At 40.9% G+C, this 21,738-nt stretch overlaps 1 protein-coding gene across 1 annotated transcript; it reads right to left on the bottom strand.

The window, feature by feature from the left end:
• Positions 1-962: 962 nt before the first annotated feature.
• Positions 963-20,397, bottom strand: LOC310649975 (uncharacterized protein; the record flags this gene model as incomplete). The annotated part of the gene is made up of 3 exons (XM_083378806.1): positions 963-1,916; positions 9,373-10,267; positions 19,451-20,397. 3 exons carry the CDS (start codon positions 20,395-20,397, stop codon positions 963-965), a joined length of 2,796 nt encoding a protein of 931 aa, XP_083234932.1.
• Positions 20,398-21,738: the final 1,341 nt, after the last annotated feature.

Below are 21,738 nucleotides of genomic sequence, written 5' to 3' on the forward strand. Positions count from 1 at the left end.
ACAAAATTCTGATGGATGCAAGTTTTAGGTTTGAAATCTGCCTCAACTTATTCTGAAGTAGTTATAAACTTGGGAATGAGACAGCATTATCACCGGTTGTACTAAATCGTCAAAAATGGGTCTTGAGTCAATGTGAGAGACAAGGGCACGAATAGTCTCAAATATGGACTGGATTTATTCACTGCATTTCATCTTCAACTTCAGGGTCCAAATTTTCTATGAACTCAAGAAAATCTATCTAATAAGGAAATACATAAGGACCTACTTCAGCTAAGCCTCCCAAGAAAGCAGAACTCTTGAAACAAGCATCGTCTCAAAAGCAAACTTTTATTAGGGGCTAGTGACAGCAGGGAATCAAGGCGAGATCTGAGAGAAAAACCTGCAAAGTGATAGATTATAAGTAGCATTCAATACTCCTCACCCCCCCCCAGTGTCCCAGTGTTCATTCGAATCCCAGCCAATCCACAGGTGGCATCGTGTTTTGTTAACCGGTCCTTTTGGCGAGCTCTTCAAAGTCTCTCTCACTTTTGATTTCTTCTGGCTTCAAGCACAAAACTGTTTCTCAAATAAAGGCGAGACATTCCATCCCCCAGGGGAAGGGCAACAAGACAACAAAGCACAGTGCAAAGCATCCCCGAAGGCTCACCCCCTCCCAATAGAATGACAGGCAACAAAGAAAGCTACAAAGCTGAAATAACTGAGGATACATTTCTTTGGGACCTCACAGTCTGCTTTTCACTACACTCCAGGCAAATGAAGATAAAGGACTATCAACCAATATTTTGTTTTCTTTTACAGTACATATGGGTACAAAGAGAAAATATCTGCTATTAGCTTCCTGTAGGCATCACGAAGGGCATCCAGCCAGTAAATTCTCAGCTCCATTCAGTTGTCCCGACTCTACCCCGAGGCAAGGGAGTACAAAATATCTTTTCTGACAGTCTCATTAAATTCTTCTGATGTTAATGGAATTGACCTACTATTAGGCGCTCAAGGACCTTTTTCACCTCTTTGTTTCTAAGGCTATAAATCAAGGGATTTAGCATGGGAGTAATCATCCCATAGAGCATGCTCACTAGCCTATCCTGGTCTGGATGGTAACTGGAGGAAGGTCTTATGTAGGTGAATATGGTGGTTCCATAGAAAAGACAGACCACTATTAAGTGGGAGGCGCAGGTAGAAAAGGCCTTCTGTTTTCCCTCGGCAGAACGGATCCTCAGAATGGTGGCAATGATGTGAGTGTAGGAAATCAAGGTGATTAGAAAAGCCCCCACACCAAATATGCCAGCAACAATGAGGACAACCATCTCTGCCACATAGGTGGAAGCAGAAGATATGGCCAAGACTGGTGGGATGTCACAATAGAATTGGTTAATTCTATTGGAGTCGCAGTAAGGTAGAATGAAAGTCAAAGTTGTATGCAGCAATGAATTGAGGAAGCCGGTGACCCATGTTCCAGCAGTCATCTGAAGGCACAGCTTTTTGTTCATGATGACAGTGTATCGCAAAGGGTTGCATATGGCCACATAGCGGTCATAGGCCATGACGGCCAAGAGGAAGACCTCCGTCCCTGCCAGGGCCACTAAGAAGTAGAGTTGTAGAACACAGCCAGCGAAGGAGATGGAACTGCATTCTGTCAAAAGGTTCTCCAGCATCTTGGGCACCGTAGCTGTGGGGCAGAAGATGTCCAGCAAGGAAAGATTACTGAGAAAGAAATACATGGGGTTGTGCAGTTGAGAATTAGCTCCTATGGCAAGGAGGATGGTGCCATTGCCCAATAGTGTGACTAAATAGATAAGCAAAATGATGACAAACAGGGAGAACCGGACGGCTGGGAGGTCCGAAAGTCCCATTAAAATAAATTCTGTCACTTGGGTCCTGTTCTCTGGTCCCTTGCTCAAAGGGTAGCATTCTCCCTGTAAAAGATTTAAAGGGAAAAACATGTAGAAAACATGTAGAAAAAGTACGAGGCTTCCAACAGTAAACCGTGCTGTATTTCTGTTCCAAGAATGGAACACTGCCAGATGTTGCCAATACCTACAGTTGACAATATTACGTAGATATTAGAAAGCAGAAAGTAGAATAAATGCAAAATGTAGTATTTTAAAACCTTAGACTTTCGCTCTTGCAGGACAGAGTAATTAGCTCATATGAGTACAATAGTCCTTACTTGGGTCTACAATTCTTCTTTCAGGAACAAAATCCATCTTGACCTATAGGTTTCCATATCAATGGCTTTAAAACTATTTGCAGTAAGAGACCAAAAACAAAAGAAATTACATTTTAAAGTTAAATTGGAAAGACTCCACTTCACGGGGGGGGGGGTTCATGAGAAGTGGGCAGTGAACTCATTAATTCTTTCTGTGTCTTAGGAAAATAACAGCCTTTCATTTTGACATGTTTATTCTGATGGAAATAAGGGAAGTTTTTGTTAAATGTATAAAACCCTGTATTAAAACCATCAGATAGCCCCGGAGCCTTACACAACGTCATAAATTCAGATGGCAATCACTGATTTCTCTACATATTGGTCCATTAAATCCCATCCTGTTCTGATAAGGGTTTTAGGTCAGTTTGTTGCAAAATCATTCAAATTTTCATTTGGGAGCAGTACATCACTTAGTTAAAAAAATGAAGTTTATTTGCTTGCTTTATTTAAGATGAATCTTAATTTACACATTTAGCCTCAAGCTAGCCGTTTTGACTATATATTATTATATTCATCATCTGTTTGTTTGCAGATGTAGCAATCATAGTATTATCCATTTCTGTTAAATCCAATTATTATTTTTCCCTCCAAACATTGCAGGAACCTGTAACCTTCGATCCATTGTGAAATATTTATTTCAGTCTGAACAAGTTGTTTTCATCTATCCTGGCATCTTATTCCTGAACTCACCTGTCTGTGGGTTGGGGGAAGGTGGGGAAAGTTTTGCAGAAAGATTCCGGTAGGGGTGGGGAACCTAAATGAATTTTCTAACAAGGCAGCATTAAAGCTTTGGGGGAAAAAACGCTTTTCAGACATCCTTTCAGACTGAGTCAAAAAGACCATATAAGGAAATGTATGGTATATACATATAAAATTATACATGGTATGTGGAAGCTGCAAAATATAATGAATAAGGATGAGTAATTCAGCTACATTTTTAAAAAAAGAATGTAGTATCTGGAAAGGTAGAAGGACTTTAGTACCATACGATAGCCATCAAGTTGGGGGACTCGCAAAGCGTATTTGGCAAATACATTTTACACCACCACGATGTAAAAAAAGATGTTGAGACACTAGAAAAACTGCTGAGAAGAGCAACAAAGATGATTAGGGGACTGGAGGCTAAAACATATAAGGAATGGTTGCTGGAATTGGGTAAGTCTAGTTTAATAAAAAGAAGGACTAATTGTGACATGATAGCAGTGTTCCAGTATCACAGGGGTTGTCACAAAGAAGCTATTCTCCAAAGCACCTGAAGGCAGGACAAGAAGCAATGGATGGAAACTAATCAAGGAGAGAAGCAACCTAGAATTAAAGAGAAATTTCCTGACAGAACAAATTAACCAGTGGAATACTGTAACTGGCCTCCAGAAATTGTGAATGCTCCAACACTGGAAGTTTTTAAGAAGAGACTGGACAACCACTTGTCTGAAATGGTGTAGGGTTTCCTGCCTGAGCAGGAGGTTGGACTAGAAGACCTCCAAGGCCCCTTCCGACTCTGTTATTCTATACTATTCTATTCTACATTGGAGGAGAAGGCTCTCACAGCTACTAAGCATGAGTGTTCTCTGTTACATTTTGCAGTTGCTGAGGGCAGATGAGAATAGAGCTAGAGTGCTGTTGACATGCTTGAAGAGCTTCTCAAAGGTCTCCAGTTAATCACTGCAAAAACAAAAGCCTCTGCTATCTAGACATTGGCCAATTTCAGTGCTACTCTTCTTCTATTTTGGATTCTGATGGAGAGGTCTGGGCCTCCGAGCTTCTTTTTCAGATCCTTCCCTGAACCTCTTCTGTTCCAGGTCTTCCTGTTGTGTTTGGCTGGTCCTAGTGGGCTAAATCAAGGGACGCGGTGGCTCAGTGGGTTAGGACACTGAGCTTGTCGATCAGAAGGTCGGCAGTTTGGTGAGTCGAATCCCGAGTGCCGCGTAACAGAGTGAGCGCCTGTTACTCGTCCCAGCTTCTGCCAACCTAGCAGTTCGAAAGCACGTAAAAATGCAAGTAGAAAAATAGGGACCACTACGGTGGGAAGGTAACAGCGTTCCATGCACCTTTGGCATCTAGTCATGCCGGCCACATGACCACGGAGACGTCCTCAGACAAGCGCTGCCTCTTCGGCTTTGAAACGGAGATGAGCACTGGCCCCTAGAGTCGGAAACGACTAGCACGCATGTGCGGGGGAACCTTTAGCTTTACCTTTTAGTGGGCTAAATCCTAGCTGTCCCACTTCCTTTCTTCCTCCTTCTCCTTCAGACCTGGCCCTCACGATACATAAAATTAGTATCTCTCAGTACTCACTGTCGACAGCTGCTGTTTGTCCATCTTCTTAACCCCAAAAGCCAGGAGGGTGTGTTTTTTTCCCCATGTGCTCTGAAAACACACAAGAGGGAGACTCATCTTTTTTTATTACCAGCCCTATTTCCTCTGTGAAGTCTGCAATGCAGTGGGAATTACTGGGGGCTGGGGAATTGGAAGCTCTAAGGATTTTGCAACAATTTTGTCTTTTCTAGCACAAATATCAACAGAGCAAGGGAAGGTCCCAAGGTCAGGATGATATTCTCCATGGTGCTGCTATTCCTCATGTGGCAGATTGCTGCAACATACAGTAGGAGAAAGCAAAGGAAATCTTTAATGAGGCACCATTGAATGTACAGTTAACTGGCTCTTACCGTGAACTAAGCCAGGGCTTCCCAAACTTTATCCTTCATTACCCAAAACCACTTATCAAAAAGTCTTATCAAACTCTTTTGAGGCCTGGTCGAAAGTTGCTTCAGTATGGTCATACTTTCCAACAGTTGCTAAACGAATGGTCATAACTTGAGGACTCCCTGTATTATTAAAAACAATATCACTAAATGATTTTTACACCATCTCAACAAATAATAATAATAATAATAATAATAATAATAATAATAATAATAATAATAATAATAATAATAATAATAATAATTTAATTTCTATACCGCCCTTCTCTCGAAGGACTCAGGGCGGTGTACAGGGCAATACAATAAAAAATACAATGTACAAAATTTAAGAAAGAATTAAATAGTGTAGCCCAAATTACAATAAAAATTAATAAAATTAATATTAAAATACCCCACTCCCATCAGACCAGGCCGGCTTGTTCAAATAAGTAAGTTTTTAGGTCACGGCGGAAGGAGCGAAGGTCAGGAGCCATGTCATCCATTTTTTATCTTAATATTTTGGGAGATCTTTTTAAATATATTTTAGCACAGATGGCAATTTAAATTTAATTTGATTTTTTTAAAAAAATTTACATTTTAAATTGAAATTAAATTTAAAGCCCATTTAAAATTCCTTGTTGTGATGGGTAATTAGTCCAGGTCTCTTGACCCAAAAGAACCATTTATTTATTCAATTTGGGTAATTTTCCCTTGTTTAAGAGGCGCTGGGCTGGGTAAACTATGATTCCCAGTTTATAAACCATGAGCTTTATAAGCCAAGGAGGGGCCAGGGTTAAGATGAGGCCTTATTTTTGTTTACAATGGCTGCATTTCTTTACTACTGAAGACATTTCTCTCAGCCTGAGGAGAACAAGATGGTTCAGTGGTAAAAGTGCTGGACTAGAAATGAGGAATTCCATGTTCTACTCCCCCCTCAACAATGGAAGCTTCCTCTGACTGGGCCAGTCCACTTCTATCAGACTCTCAGGGGCAAGATGGTTCAGTGGTGAAGGTGTTGGACAAAAAAAATGGACAAATCCAAGTTCTAGTCCCCCTTCAACAATGGAAGCTTCCTGCGACTGGACTGGTTCATTTCTCTCAGAGCAAGGGGCAAGACGGTTCAGTGGTGAAGGTGCTGCCCTAGAGGTTCAAAGATCCAAGTTCTAATCCCCCAACAACAATGGAAGCTTCCTGTGATTGGGCCAGTCCATTTCTCTCAGTCCAAGGGGCAAGATGGTTCATTGGTAAAAGTGCTGGACTAGAAGTGGGGAGATCCATATCCTAATCCCCCCCCCAACAATGGAAGCTTCCTGTGATTGGGCCAGTCCATTTCTATCAGACTAAGGGGCAAGATGGTTCATTGGTAAAGGTGCTGAACTACAAATGGGGAGATCCATGTCCTAGTCCTCCCTCTCAACAATGGAAGCTTCCTGTGATTGGGCCAGTCCATTCCTATCAGGGAAAGGGACAAGATGCTTCAGTGGTGAAGGGGCTGCCCTAGAAGTTGAGAGATCCATGTTCTAGTCCCCCCTCAACAATGAAACTTCTTGGGTGTCTGGGTCAGTCCATTTCTCTCCACCACCGGAGGGGGGGCGGTATAGAGAGATGGTTCATTGGTGAAATTGTTGAACAGGGAGAGTCCATCATCAAACACAGAAGCTCTCTGAGGACTTTGGGCTAATCCTTCCTCAAGTTTTTTTCCCAGAGTTGCTGTTGTGGGAGAAGAATTGAGAGCACTGGGCATCCCAACTTTAGCTCCTTTATGTAGGCTGGACTATCATAGATCTAACATCTAAGGGATGTTTTTGTTCATTCCAGCCCAGCTGTCAATAAACTCAGCTTATTTCTGTGTTTTTTTGTTTTTAATTTTCACATTCAGCTCCTCGAGTCTTCATTTGTAACAGATGCCTCCGCATTACTTTGGAATCCATTCTGGATATAGGAACTGCTCTTGGTCAATTCTGGATATAGCAACTGTTCCTAGGGACTTTTTCTTTTAATTTAGACTTTATTTTATTTTCAACCTTGAATTGCACAGCCGCAGACAAGCAAGAGACCTTTGAAGAATACATTGAGAAATGCTGCACTCAGATAAACTCCAAAGTACATCTGCATCATTTTCAAAGTGTGCGCAGCCCTGATATTAAGCTTTAAAAAGAGAGAAATGTAGGAGTTCTCAACCATTTTGTTTAGTGACCCCCGTTTGAAGTTGCAACGTCACTGAAAACAGTGACGTATGACCATGTTTCACACTTAAAACCGTTGCAGCATCTCCACGGCCATGTGATCAAACGCTTGGTAACTGGCTCGTATTTATGACAGTTGCCGTATCTCAGTGTCTCAGTGTTTGGAACGTGGCTCACGATCCCAAAACAAACAAACTCACTTGGAATTCCAGCAACAAAGTTTTATTTAAAAAGAAGCGTTTGCAAAGGCTTGGTGAGCTGAAGCACACTAGTAGTCCAGCCATACCTTAAACAGCTGTTTGATACATTATTATATCCTACTCATGACGCAGATTCCTCTCTCTCCTATCACTCTCAACGCCCCTTGTCTAATCATCCAATAAACTAATCCGGAGTGCCTAAAATCACTTTATAGGTGATGACCTATAAAGCCCTACATGGCATGGGTCCGGATTACCTATGGGAGCACCTGCTGCCGGCGTCAACTTCCCTTCGTCCAGTGCGCTCCCACAGAGAGGGCCTCCTCAGGGTGCCACCGGTCAGAGAATGTCGACTGGTGACCCCCAGGGGGAGGGCATTCTCTGTGGGCGTGCCAGACCTTTGGAACCGCTTACCGGTTGAGCTCCGGATGGCTTCCGACCTTCGCTCCTTCCGCTGTGATCTAAAAACTTATTTATTCAAACAAGCCGGCCTGGTCTGATGGGTTTGGGGTTTTAATATTGATTTTAATTAATTTATTGCATCGGGCACAATTATTTTATTTTTTTTAACTTTTGTATCTTGTATTTTTGATATATATATACCCTCCCATGTTCCAGGAAGCCCCTATGTGCACGTGTTATCTATCACCATCTAATTTTCTGTTAAGACAGCTCGGCTTCTATAGTTATTTCTATATTTCCTCTGCATGAGGTTTCAGTTAGCCAGCAACTTCTGCTTTTCTTATTGGTATATACAGTAGTTAACTTGTCTGAGTTTATGACTTGCAGGTGGCTTCTCCTACAGAACTTTAGAGTCATTAGAAATTTCTGATTAATAATCTACTGCTGTCATCAGGGTCATGGCATCACCTGGCAAATAAAGTCAATTGCCAGATTGACTTAACAACTGTTAAGTTAGTAACACTTAACTAAAGTGATTCACTTAACAATCGCGGCAAGAAAGGTCATAAAATGGGGCAAAACTCACTTAACGACAGTCTTGCTTAGCAACAAAAATGTTGGGCTCAGTTGTGGTCGTAAGTCAAGGACTAGCTGCACACAGTAAAAGAAACCGCAATGTTTCGGATTTTTCATGCATTCGCTTTTTTAATTTTTATACATATACATCTATTTTATGGAGTCACATGAGCAAAAGCAAAAACAGACCCTTTCCCAAATCTCTTGATAATACTAATTTTAATATATTTACAGAACAGAACGAATAAAGCTCACGTGGAAAATGCAATGAGCAGAACCAAGGGATATTATCTTGGGTTAAGGATTGAAAATCAGGAATACCTTTCCCAATTAGCACATCTGATTAAAAAAACAGAGGGGTTGTTGTTGTTATTTTGAACTGCAGTTGTTGTCATCAGATGCATCGTGCCTTTTAATAACATTTTCCAATTTAAAAAAGCACCACCAGACTCCTGATTTTCTGCCACTTGGTCTGAAGATTAAAAAGTTGGTCAACACAGAAAGAGATACTTCTAACTCTTCCAGCTATAGTATGTTTTATATAATTCTTGAAATGCCTTCCAATGACAATGGTCTCCACTCCCACCTCCAAGCTCAGCTTCTGGTAACTACATGAACACATCCCTATCATTTTCTAGACAACATTTTTTTTCACTTTCCCAGTCTATCTTATAGCCCAGTGATTTTCTAGTGGTCTTCTGTACGAGTACTAACCGCATCTGGCTTCAAAGATTTACAAAACCAGATCCAGGTACCTAGATGCTGCCTCTTTCTGTGCCCAATCATTTTTAGCCAATAAGTAAGAACTCTTCTCTCAATATTCACTGATTTTTAGGAAGATCCCTCATTTTATTGTAATTTCTTCATTTAGCATCCAAATATTTTAAATATTTATGGCAGGCTATTTTGAAGAAGGACAAAATAGCAAATATATTAATTAGATGCTTCTTTTCCTTGAATCAGGATTAGGATTACATTGGTGTGGGTGTAACGGTGATTCCAAGGTTGACTAAGTTACACATCACTGAACGGAAAACAAATTTTGCTGGACCCACCTTTCTACCCCCTCAGCACCAGAACTATTTGGGATTTATCAGCCTTTTCAAAACTCCTTTCACCTCCTTGTTTCTAAGGCTATAGATTAAGGGGTTCAGCATTGGGGTAATCACTCCATACAGCATGCTCACCAGCCTGTCCTGGTTTGGATGATGGCTTGAGGAAGGCCTGACATAAGTGAAGATCGTAGTCCCATAGAAAAGACAGACCACTATTAGATGAGAGGCACAAGTGGAGAACGCCTTGCGCTTCCCTTCCGCAGAACGGATCCTCAGAATTGAGGAAATGATATGGACGTAAGAGATCAGAGTGGCTAGAAATGCCCCCACCCCAAAAATTCCCCCAAAGATAAGGACAACCATCTCAGCCGCATAGGTGGAGGCACATGCTAAAGCTAACACGGGTGGGATGTCACAATAATATTGGTTGACTTTATTTAGTTGGCAGTAAGGAAGCGTGAAGGTCATTACAGTGTGCAACAGGGAGTTGAGGAAGCCAGTGGTCCACGTGCCTGAAACCATCTGAAGGCACAGCTTTTTGTTCATGATGACAGTGTATCGCAAAGGGTTGCATATGGCCACATAGCGGTCATAGGCCATGACGGCCAAGAGGAAGACTTCCGTCCCTGCCAGGGCCACTAAGAAGTAGAGTTGTAGCACACAGCCAGCGAAGGAGATGGAACTGCATTCTGTCAAAAGATTCTCCAGCATCTTGGGCACCGTAGCTGTGGGGCAGAAGATGTCCAGCAAGGAAAGATTACTGAGGAAGAAATACATGGGGTTGTGCAACTGAGAATTAGTTGCTATGGCAAGGAGGATGGCGCCATTGCCCATTAGTGTGACTAGATAAATAAGCAGAAAGACCACAAACAGGGAGAAGCGGATGGCTGCGAGGTCTGAAAGTCCAGTTAGGATGAATTCCGTCACTGCGGTGACATTCTCCATTTGCCTGCTCATCCTGAAAGAGGTAGAAGATAGATAGATAGATAGAAGCATAGAGAACACACAGAGGCATTCCTTTAGGCATTCCTTTAGGCATTCCTTACCTAAAATGTGAATTGGTCCTCAGGAATATCTCTCTCTCTCTCTCTCTCTCTCTCTCTCTCTCTCTCTCTCTCTCTCTCTCTCTCTCTCTCTCTCTCTCTCTCTCTCTCTCTCTCTCTCTCTTTCCCTCCCTCCCTCTCCTTTTTCTCTCTCTCTCTCTCCTCCTTCTCTCTCTCCCCTTCTCTCTTTTTCTCTCTCCCCCCTTCTCTGTCTCTCTGTCTCTGTCTCTGTCTCTCTCTGTCTCTCTGTCTCTCTGTCTCTCTTTCTCTCTCTCTCTCTCTCTCTCTCTCTCTCTCTCTCTCTCCCCCCGTGTGTGTGTGCGTGTGTGTGTGTGTGTGTGTGTGTCATTTTTACATAAATTCTCAAGGATATTTGAGAGGATATTAGTGTTACTTTGTCACACTAATAGTTTCTAGATGGGGTATTCTACTATCCTTTTTCTGCCCCCCCAAACAAACTTTTAAGATAAATAGATTTGTCATGACCTTTTCTTCTCTGGGTCAGTCCCACCCATTAAAACTAACGGAACAATGAGTCAGTATATCACTGTCCTTCCTAGACATACACAAATATGCACACAGACATACACCTCCCCACCCTTTTCTAATCCACGGCAACATTATCCAAACAAAATATATTCCCTTTCCACTTGCATACAGTGGGAAAATGTTTCAACATCTGACGCCAAAACCTACAATATGAGGCCTCCAAAAACATTACGGAGAGGGAGAGGAAGAATGTCATATATCTAGGCAAAGCTACTATATCTCCTATTCTGTTGTTTTGGTCTTTGATGATAAGGATGCTCTTGATTAAAAATTGTTAATAAATCACTCCTCTCTGACAGTTCTCTCCACCTTATGCTATCTCCGTATGTTGAATTCCACTCCCATTTCTGTATCTCCAGTTCATGTAAGCACCAGCCTTTGTGCACCCCAGCCAGAGATCATAGACTTTGAGACTATAAGATCATAGAGGTTATACTATGGAGAACATTTCTAACTATTGCAGTCAACAGCAGGAACTTTCCAGTGGTAAAAGCTGTTCTTCTTGCATTCATTCTTCCATTGTCTGGCTGAATCCCCTGCCAATCAATTTAATTTCACTGTTCTAATCAAAATGGGAGTATTTTGTTAAATTCAGCTACTCCTTTACTATTTCCCTACCAAATTATCTTTTCTTGTCAATCACTGTTACACAGCTTCTCAAAGTGTCTTTGTTTCCAATAATAATAATAATAATAATAATAATAATAATAATAATAATAATAATAATAATAATAATAATAATAATAATAAGAAGAAGAAGAAGAAGAAGAAGAAGAAGAAGAAGAAGAAGAAGAAGAAGAAGAAGAAGAAGAAGAAGAAGAAGTTGGAAGGGACCTTGGAGGCCATCTTGTCCAACCCCCTGCTCAGGCAGGAAACCCTACACCATTTCAGACAAATGGCTGTCCAGTCTCTTCTTAAAAATTTCCAGTGTTGGAGCATTCACCGCTTCCGGAGGCAGGTTGTTCCACTGATTAATTGTTCTAACTGTCAGGAAGTTTCTCCTTAGTTCTAGGTTGCTTCTCTCCTTGACTAGTTTCCATCCGTTGCTTCTTGTCCTGCTTTCAGGTGCTTTGGAGAATAGCTTGGCTCCCTCTTCTTTGTGGCAGCCCCTGAGATATTGGAACACTGCTATCATGTCCCCCCTCGTCCTTCTCTTTGTTAAACAACACATACCCAATTCCAGCAACCGTTCCCTATATGTTTTAGCCTCCAGTCCCCCAATCATCTTTGTTGCTCTTCTCTGTACTCTTTCTAGAGTCTCGACATCTTTTTTACATCGTGGTGACCAAAACTGGATGCAGTATTCCAAGTGTGGAATCCAAGTTAAGGGAAAGGGGTTTTTTTTATGGGTCTCAACTTCCAAGGCTACCTTTGAAAGGTGCTTTGTTCAAACCACTCTCTGATTCAGACCATTGTTGACCACTGTCCTGCTGCTGTTGTACAGAACAAAGGAATTTTGAGGCCCATCAATTATAAAGGAATCAATGGTACATCACTGAACATCAGGCTCAAAAATCTCTGAAACTATGTTCATTCATTTTTACCCTGTTATTTATGCACAACAGCACTACGAATATTGTTAAAAGCTGGCGGTTAGTATTTCAAAGCTGGAATAAGTTTTGACAAAAACATCCTGCAGAGGCACGAGGTGAAATAGTTATGTCTCTTTTCATCTTCCTGTAGGTTGAAGAAGATAAGAACATCTCCACCATTCACATTAATTATGAGTCTTGCTGTTCTGGCAGTGCCCAAATTTGTAGACCTAACCACTTCAACATATGATACACTTGCCTTCTACAATCCCTTAAAGCTAATCTCCAATACTTACTTGCAACTGGTTCATATTCCTTGGCCTGAATGGAGGTGATGAGGAATACTTTGCAAGCCTTTTAAGCCATAGCATCAAGACCAAAAGGGAATTAAAGTCTTCAGGGCATTAAAGTCATTCTATATTTTTTCCTCCTGAAAATTGTCCAGGCAAATAATCCATGAGTAGGGAAAAATTCAAGCTGTAAAGGTAGTTGATTTAGTGACTGTTGAAAGTTACAACGGCACTACTGTTTTTCATACTTACAACTGTTGAAGCATCCCCATGATCACATGATCAAAATTCAGATGCTTGGCAACTGGCTCACATTTATGACGGTTGTAGTGTCCCGGGGTCATGTGATCTCCTGCCAACTTCTGACAAGCAAAGTTAGTGGGGAAGTCAGATTCATTTAACGACTGTATTGCTAAGTTAACAACTGCAGTGACTCACTTAACAAATGTGGAAAGAAAGGTCGAAAAGTGGGGCAAAACTTACTTAACAAAAGAAATTTTAAGATCAATTGAAAATGCCAGGTCAAATACACATTACAGGTTAATGGGATGTGTGAACCCAGTTTATAGCTTGCTCTTCTTCACTTTTTCTTCATTTGGGCAATTTGATTTTCTTTGCCCTTCCTCCAGACAGGGCTGAAGCTCTAAGGAAGGGCTGTTAAATCTATACTGCAAAATTCCAGAAGGCCTTTCGATGACAAGCCTGCTGTTATCTTGCAGTCATCTGGATGACTGCAGCTCAGATATGGTGGTGTGATGGAGTGTTGTCTGGATTTCCAAGAGGAAGGGAGCGCGTTCCAGAAAAGCAAGAGACAACACAGTTTAGATGGTTTGTGTGGGAGAAAGAGAGTTAAGACAACTCCTCCCCAATAGCTCCCAGAGTGTATCTTTTATGGTGCAAGTAGTCTACTTCAGTTTGGCAAGATTTCTGTCTATAGGTGAAGAGCCATAAAGAAATCTGCTTAGAATGTGTCTTTCTTAGTTTTTGGTGCCTGACATCAATCTTGGCCTTTTTGTGATAGGATGTAAGAGATGACCAGGTTGAGCCTAAGGTTGGGGTCAAATGCATCTTAGTTTGGAGTCCCTATGCCAGCAGTCCCCAACATTTGCAGCTTAGCAGCTCAGCGGGGGGGAGGGGAACTGGGCCACAGAGCAGTGGGCTGGTGTGCACATGCACACACGGAGCTCAACTTAGGCGAGCAGTGGGCCAGCATGCATGCGCACACACTTGCAGCTTGACTTGCATAAGTCGAGCTGCGCACACATGCTGCATGCACGCCAATCCGCCACTCATGCAAGTTGAGCTGTGAGTGGTTGGGTGCACCAGCCCACCACTCTGTGGCCCAATTGCAAATAGGTCCATTGGTTGTGGACCCCTGCTCTACACCATCAAAAGCGACCTAAGTCCAGCACCCTTTGAAGTCTGTTGACTCTTATTTGGCACCAATTTGCCTTGACCATGAGTAGTTCAGATTCTTGTATGTAGATAGCATGAAATAAACTCATAGTACTTTTAAGCTCTATCCTGGCTCCTGACTTCTTGCACCATATCAGCATAGCATCCACCAGTTTCTACATATGCCTTTCAGCCCAAAAGATTGGGAACGTTTGTATTAAGACGTGATGTAAGTTATTTGGTTTTGGATTGGCTTAGTGTAGTGTTTGTCAACCTTGGCGAGGCTGGCTGGGGAATTCTGGGAATTGAAGTTCCTACATCGTCAAGTTGTCAAGGTTGAGAAGCACTGGCTTAGTGTATGACTCCATCGGTAATAGTTTGCAAACCTGGCTTACAACTTAGTGTGTGCTGTGTAAATAATTATGTTGCATGAACAGTTTAACCAATCAGGGCTTAGTGCAATGTGTCCATTCAACCAATGTGTCGACATATAAAAGCTTTATGGCTGATGAAAACCAACAGCCCAAGAATGAGAAAGAAAGAAAATAAAAGTGATGCAAGTTTTGTTTAACTTGGTAAATAAATCCCAGCAGGCATTATTAAGACTAATGAATTTAATGGCAAGAAATTCATTTCCTCTGACAATGGACCAGTTCATCTAAGAGCCTCAGAAGTACAGCAAGGTGAATAATGTATCTCCTGAGCCAGTGGCTCAAAGTTCATAGATCTTCCTCTTGGGTTCAATTAGAGAAAAGTGAGTTTTCCTTACACCTTATAATTCCATCCCTATTGAATTATTACCCCCTTCATGAGGATGGGGCTGTTCTTTGAATACAGCCTGGCCTGAGTTATGGGGGTGGGCAACCAAGATCCTTGGTGGCGTCCCTTGGAGATCACACTGTCCCATTTTGTCAGGAAGGCACTAAGAAATCATTGCAATTTTCCACCGATTTTCAGCAGAAAGCTGTATCAAAATCCATTGCAGAATGGCATTATGGGGAGGGCAAGGGAGGGATGCAGTGGTGGGATTCAGCCAGTTCTCACCAATTCAGCAGAACCGGTAGCTAATTTTTTGTTGCCCAGGCCCAGAATGGACTTCCGGAATGTGTATCCACACAGAGAACCGGGTTGTTCATATATTTGAATCCCACCACTGAAGGGATGTGACATTTGCATTATATTATCATTGGTGTGATGACACCCTGGATTGCCTGTGATCATCATGGCTTCTACCAGCTACATACAGATGCACCCTTTTAATAGTTAATTCTCATTGGGAAGATCTCAGTCAGTTGAAAGAAGATTCATTCATTCATTCTCTCAAACTTTGGTTGAAGACTACAAAGCCCACCCAAAAGTTGGCCCTAAATTGTAATATTTTTATCTGACAGAAAAGAGAAATTATTTAACATATAGGAAGTGATTGCATTAGCTATGTGTTAATTACCAAAATGTGGTGTATTATGTGTATATGTGTGTGTATATATATATACACACACATATACATACATACACACACATGTATAAAAAGGTAAAGCTTCCCCCACACATGCGTGCTAGTTGTTTCCGACTCTAGGGGCTGGTGCTCATCTCCGTTTCAACGCCAAGGTCATGTGGTCATGTGGCTGGCATGACTAGACGCCAAAGGCGCACGGAACGCTGTTACCTTCCCACCGTAGTGGTCCCTATTTTTCTACTTGCATTTTTACATGCTTTCAAACTGCTAGGTTGGCAGAAGCTGGGACGAGTAACAGGCGCTCATTCTGTTATGTGGCACTCGGGATTCGACCCGCCAAACTTCTGTATGTATCAGATACAGAACTTTTATCATACACATTAGAAAACTACAGCATTACATTTACTTTTCAACATAATCGCTATTCAAATTGAGGCACTTACAAGGTTTGAAATTCCTTAGCAGCAGTCATTCAGCACTAAATTTGGCCTATGGGGAGGGGGTGTATGTGATAAAAAAACATCCCAATGGAACTGCTTCAAAAGTTCTTGGTTCCATCTATCAGTGTGCGGGCAAGCATTATTGTGAACCAACACCAGAAGTCAGCATGCCCCGACACTTGTTATGGATGGCTTGTCTGAATTTTCATAACATTTCACTGTAGACTTCTGAATTGATGGTCAAACCATGCTCCATGAACTTCAATAGCAGTCCTCCTTTGGCATCTTCACATTTGCTGGGATTTTCTATGGCACCTCTTCTGGTGTGGTGCCTCAATTTGAATGGCGATTGTGTCAAAAAGTAATGTAATGTTGTAGTTTTGTAATGTATATAATGAAATTTCTGTATGTATGTGTATGTATATATATGTGTGTGTGTGTGTGTGTGTGTATACATATACACACTATATGTGTGTGTGTGTGTGTGTGTGTGTGTGTGTGTGTGTGTGTAACAGAAGACTAAGAGTTATGCTCTTCATACTGAATTATTTTTTGAGGAAACGTGAGGTCACGGGTATGAGAAATTATCTATAAAATGAAGGATTGTAGGAGAATTTTCACAGGCATAGCTTTTTTTATATGTTGTTTTATTGTAGAGAATAAAATACAGAAAGGTAAAATTAACAAACAGAAACATACATTCAATCCTAACCAAAAAAGAAAAAGAAAGAAAGAAAAAATAGTGTACAAAAAAGGAGGAAAAAGCGGTCAATTAAATTTAACATTTAACTTGTAGGATCTACCCTGGCTGAGTGCTGAAATGAAAAAAGCAATAAATTTTCCTCCCCTTTTACAAATATGTAAGGTAGATGATAGATAGATAGATAGATAGATAGATAGATAGATAGATAGATAGATAGATAGATAGATAGATAGATAGATAGATAATGGATGGATGGATGGATGGATGGATGGATGGATGGTAGGTAGTAGGCAGACAGACATGAAAAAAGAAGAAAAGCAATCCACAGGTTAAGCTAAACATTACACTAATCTTTAAATCCTTCTGTTAACCATCTGTTCTTAAACTTAGCATGTAGAAAGTCCACAAATGGTTTCCACTCTCTTATATAGCTGTCTAGTCCATTATCTCTCATCAAGGCGGTTAGTTTTGCCATCTCTGCTAACTCAATCAATTTCAAAATCCATTCTTCAACAGTCGGCATCTCTTTTTCTTTCCAGTGTTTGGCAAGTGGAATCCCCACAGGCATAGCTTTAAACCAGAGACCAGGACACAGTGACACTGACGCACAAATCAGTTTATTGGTAGCCTTGGGAGCAAAGCCAGACACTAAAAGAGGATGGGATACAGTCCCTCTTTCTGGACTTATGGAAAGGAGAATGATGTACACAACAGCTGATGGGATTTTGCACATGAACTAGTGAGGTTGATGAGGCAATTGTGAGGCAGGATTACGAAAACGAGGGGCGTTGAAAGAAGATAAAGGCAACATGCCATGAACAGAGTTTATTTATTTATACAAATAGTCCTCTTATGAAGACCGACCCAAAACAGGGGATCTATGACCCAGATTGGAAGTTCTGACAGCCCCTCCCCTTCACAATCACATGACTTCACTTTGGGTGCTCGGCAACATGGCCACGTTTGCAGTGTCCTATGATTACGTGACCATGTTGGTTTCAGCAAAAACTGGCACTTCCGCTAAATAAGTAACTGATTCATTCTGTGATGCTGGTTTTACAATCACCACAAAAAAGTTGTAAAATTGGATCAGTCAAGAGAACGACCGGTGTTCTAATCATTATGACTGTAATAGGCAGGCTCCATTATGGTTGTAACTTGAGGAATACCTATAATGGACTACTTTACTTTAAACTGTCCTTTTTTTCCAATATACAAGTGTTCCTTGACCTACAACCATTCGTTTAATGACTGCTTCAAGTTTCAACAGTACTGAAAAAAGTGATTTATGACAGTTTTTTTGTACCTATGACCATTGCAGCATCTCCATGATCCTGTGATCAAAATTCAAACACCTAACAGCTGATTCCTATTTATGACGGTTGCAGCATCCTAGGGCCACGTGATCACTTTTTGTAACCTTCTGACAAATAAAGTCAATGGGGAAGTCAGATTCACTTAACAACCATGTTACTAATTTAACAACTGCAGTAATTCACTTAACAACTGCAGCAAGAAAAGTCGTAAAGTATGGGCAAAACTCACTTAACAACTGTCTTGCTTAGCAACACAATCTTCAGCTGAGTTGTGGTCGTAAGTTGAGGACTATATGTATACTCCACACGTCCTAGTATCTTTTCCCAGCCAATCAACATTCCTTGGACGATCGCTAAGTGAAAGTTAAATAGATATCATATAGTTGAGTAGCACTTTCTGTTTGCCAGAAAAATGTTTTGGGATCAGGGACCTGCAAAATTCTACTTGAGGATGCAATGCAATCTATATACATTAGTCTAATGTTTGGGATTCTTCTAATTTTAAAAACATGCTTATATCAACCAGGGTTGAAAGTGTAGACTGAGCAGAAGATGAAGATGTAGCACAGGGAGGGGCAATTTATTTTCCCAAGAGGTCACATGAGATACTGGCAGTATTGTGCAGGGCTGAAACCAATAGGGTTGTGAAGATATATATGCACACATGTACACACGCACATACGTAAATTTTAAAAAATAACAGTCACCTTCAGAATAAAAGTAATGCAGTTGTGTTGTGGTTGTGGTGTATGCTTAATTACATTTGATTTTTAGTTTCCAATTGACTTCAAGCAGGCTGGACAGGGACAGCCAAAGGGCAGGATGTGGGCTGGGACCATAAAATGTCCAAGTCTGATCTAGTTGTCTGCACACCCCTAAATAATCATGAAAGCTCCCTCATGTCAACCTGAATTGCTGATGATCATGCACTTTGACTTAAGTTTAATGGATGTATGTCCCAACTTTCTATCTGTCAAAGCAACTTGTAACAGCAAAGGAAATATTGTCACATTGATTCAGTCCAGATTAAAACTAGCATTAAAATAAATAGATGATGTTTTCTTGGCTACGAAATACACAGAAGTGCTTTATCCTTGCTTTCTTTCAGGATATTTTTCTTCTCAGTTTTCCACTTCAGTCTACAGTCTTGGGACCTTCAATACTTCTCCACCCAAAAGCTAGCCAACTAGATGGGGCCACCTACTGAGGATACTCCCCTCCAGTGTTTCTAGATTTCAATTATTCAGATTATTTATCTGGCCAAGGAGTAACAACCAACCAACATTCACATACCTGTCTCAGCAGAGACACAAAAATATAACAATCTAGGTGATAACTAGTTTTGGTCAGAAAAAAAATATTCACGGTAGGATTATATGGACACCACAGGATAAGAAACCATTCCAATAACAATCACTGTTGATCTTCCCCAGAGCATAGTTTGTTGCCCATCATTCTTCTCAAAGCCACCTTAACCTCCTTGTTCCTCAAACTGTAGATTATGGGGTTCAACATGGATGTCACAACTGTATAGAACAGGGCCAACAGTTTGTCACTCTCAGCTGAATAGCTGGATTTGGGCCGAAGGTACGTGATAATGCCTGACCCATAAAATAGCGAGACCACAATGAGGTGAGAAGAACAGGTGGAGAAAGCTTTCTGACGGCCCTCAGCTGATGGGATTTTCAAAACAGAGATGACAATGTAGACATAAGAGGTCAGAATCAGTAGGAAAGGTGTGGTAATAAAAAGGAGGGCCACCATGTATACAGCAATCACATTTCTGGAGGTGTCACCACAAGCCAGCGTCAAGAGTGGTGGGATGTCACAGAAGAAGTGGTTGATCCTATTGGGGCCACAGAAAGTCAGGCTAAAAACATAGTTGGCCTGACCCAGCCCCACCATCAATCCTACTGACCAGGATGCTATCGAGAGCTGGACACAGAGAGTTGGGCTCATGATGAGGGTATAACGCAAGGGGTTACAGATAGCCACATAGCGATCGTAGGCCATGGCAGCAAGGAGACAGCATTCTGTGATCCCAAACAAAGTAAAGAAGTACATCTGGGTAGCACAACCCCAGAGAGCTATCTTCTTCCCATGTTCTGACATCAGGCTTGCTAGCATCTTAGGAACAATGGTGGTTGTGTAGCATATTTCTAGGAGTGAGAGGTTGGTCAAGAAAAAGTACATGGGTGTATGAAGGACCGGATTGAGCCTGATCACAGTGGTGATGATAGTATTTCCAGCAAGGGACATAGCATACATGGAGAAAACCAGAACAAAGAAGAGCATCTGCAACTGCGGCCGTTCAGAAAACCCAGCAAAGATGAACTCGGTCACCAGCAAAGAATGATTGGACATAATTCACATCAGACAATGGCTCATCTGCAGAACATAAGAGAAAACAAAGAGCCGCCAATGAGAAATTATCCGTTTCCCAAAATTTATGGGAAAGAAACTATAAATTGAAAATGTCAACTTCCTATAAAGAAAACCTACACAAAATGTTTTATAGAGGGCACTTGCCACCAGCAAGATTGGCAAAAATGTTTAAAAAATATGTCAGATAGATGTTGGAAATGTAAACATAAGTCAGGCACGTATTATCATGTTTGGTGGACATGTGATAAAGTAAATACTTATTGGAAAAAGATACATACTTGGCTAGGACAGATGTTAGGAGAACATGTTGATGTTAAACCTGAACTTTTTTTATTAGGTATAATGCCAGAAAAGACTAAATAAACAAAGCTTATACTTGACTTTGCATGTCAGAACAGCAGCAAGAATTATATTTGCGCAACACTGGAAAAATGAAGGAATACCATCAGATGAAGAAATAATTAAAAAATACTAGAATGCTCAGAGATGGACAGACTGACTGTGAGAGTGAAAGAAAAAGAAGAAATGGACTGTTATCAAACCTGGGAGTTATTTTACCATTGGCTGGAGGAAAGAAGAAAAGATTAGGAATTAAATATGTATTAGCATGTAAACTCAGACAGTACATTGGTTGAAAAATTACTAAAGAAAAATTACCTTTTTATTCATCTGTTGCTGCTGTTTAATAGAAAGATGGACTTATCTCCTTGGTGGTGACACCCTCTGATTTCCCACCCTAGCTATAGAGTAATTGCATAGAAGTAAGAAGAAAAGAGAAAACAAGGTTGGTTCATGCATTAAGCACACAAACATTCACACACACACACACACACACACACACACACACACACACACACAGAGAGGGGGGGACCAAATGTATTTTATTTACTTATTATTTATTTAAAACAAACCATGGCTTGGTGCAATATATATGTATCTAACCATATCTGATCCTAAATAAATCTGGCTTTCATGAATCTCCCAGTTCATTTTACCATAGTACACTTTGGGGAGTTCCTGTTATTTATAAAAAGAGTATAAATCGTCACCTGCAAATTAACTTCATTCTACTGAATATTGGAGGGCAACTTACTATAAATGATAAGGCTAAAAGCACCAACTTACAGATTCCATCATAGGCTTCTCCCAAAGTTTTTCAAAGGAGGTAGTCTAAGAGTGAAAAATCTAGAGTGAAAAATCTCTAGATTAAAACCAGTAGAACATTAAGCAGAATTGTGTGGGGTAGAGCAGGCTAGATGTGGCAGTGATAAATAAAAACAAATTTTAAAATCTTAAGCTGATTGTGTGTGTTTGAGTACA

This window comes from Vipera ursinii, assembly GCF_947247035.1.
Source record: "Vipera ursinii genome assembly, chromosome: Z".
Classification (NCBI taxonomy): Eukaryota; Metazoa; Chordata; class Lepidosauria; order Squamata; family Viperidae; genus Vipera; species Vipera ursinii.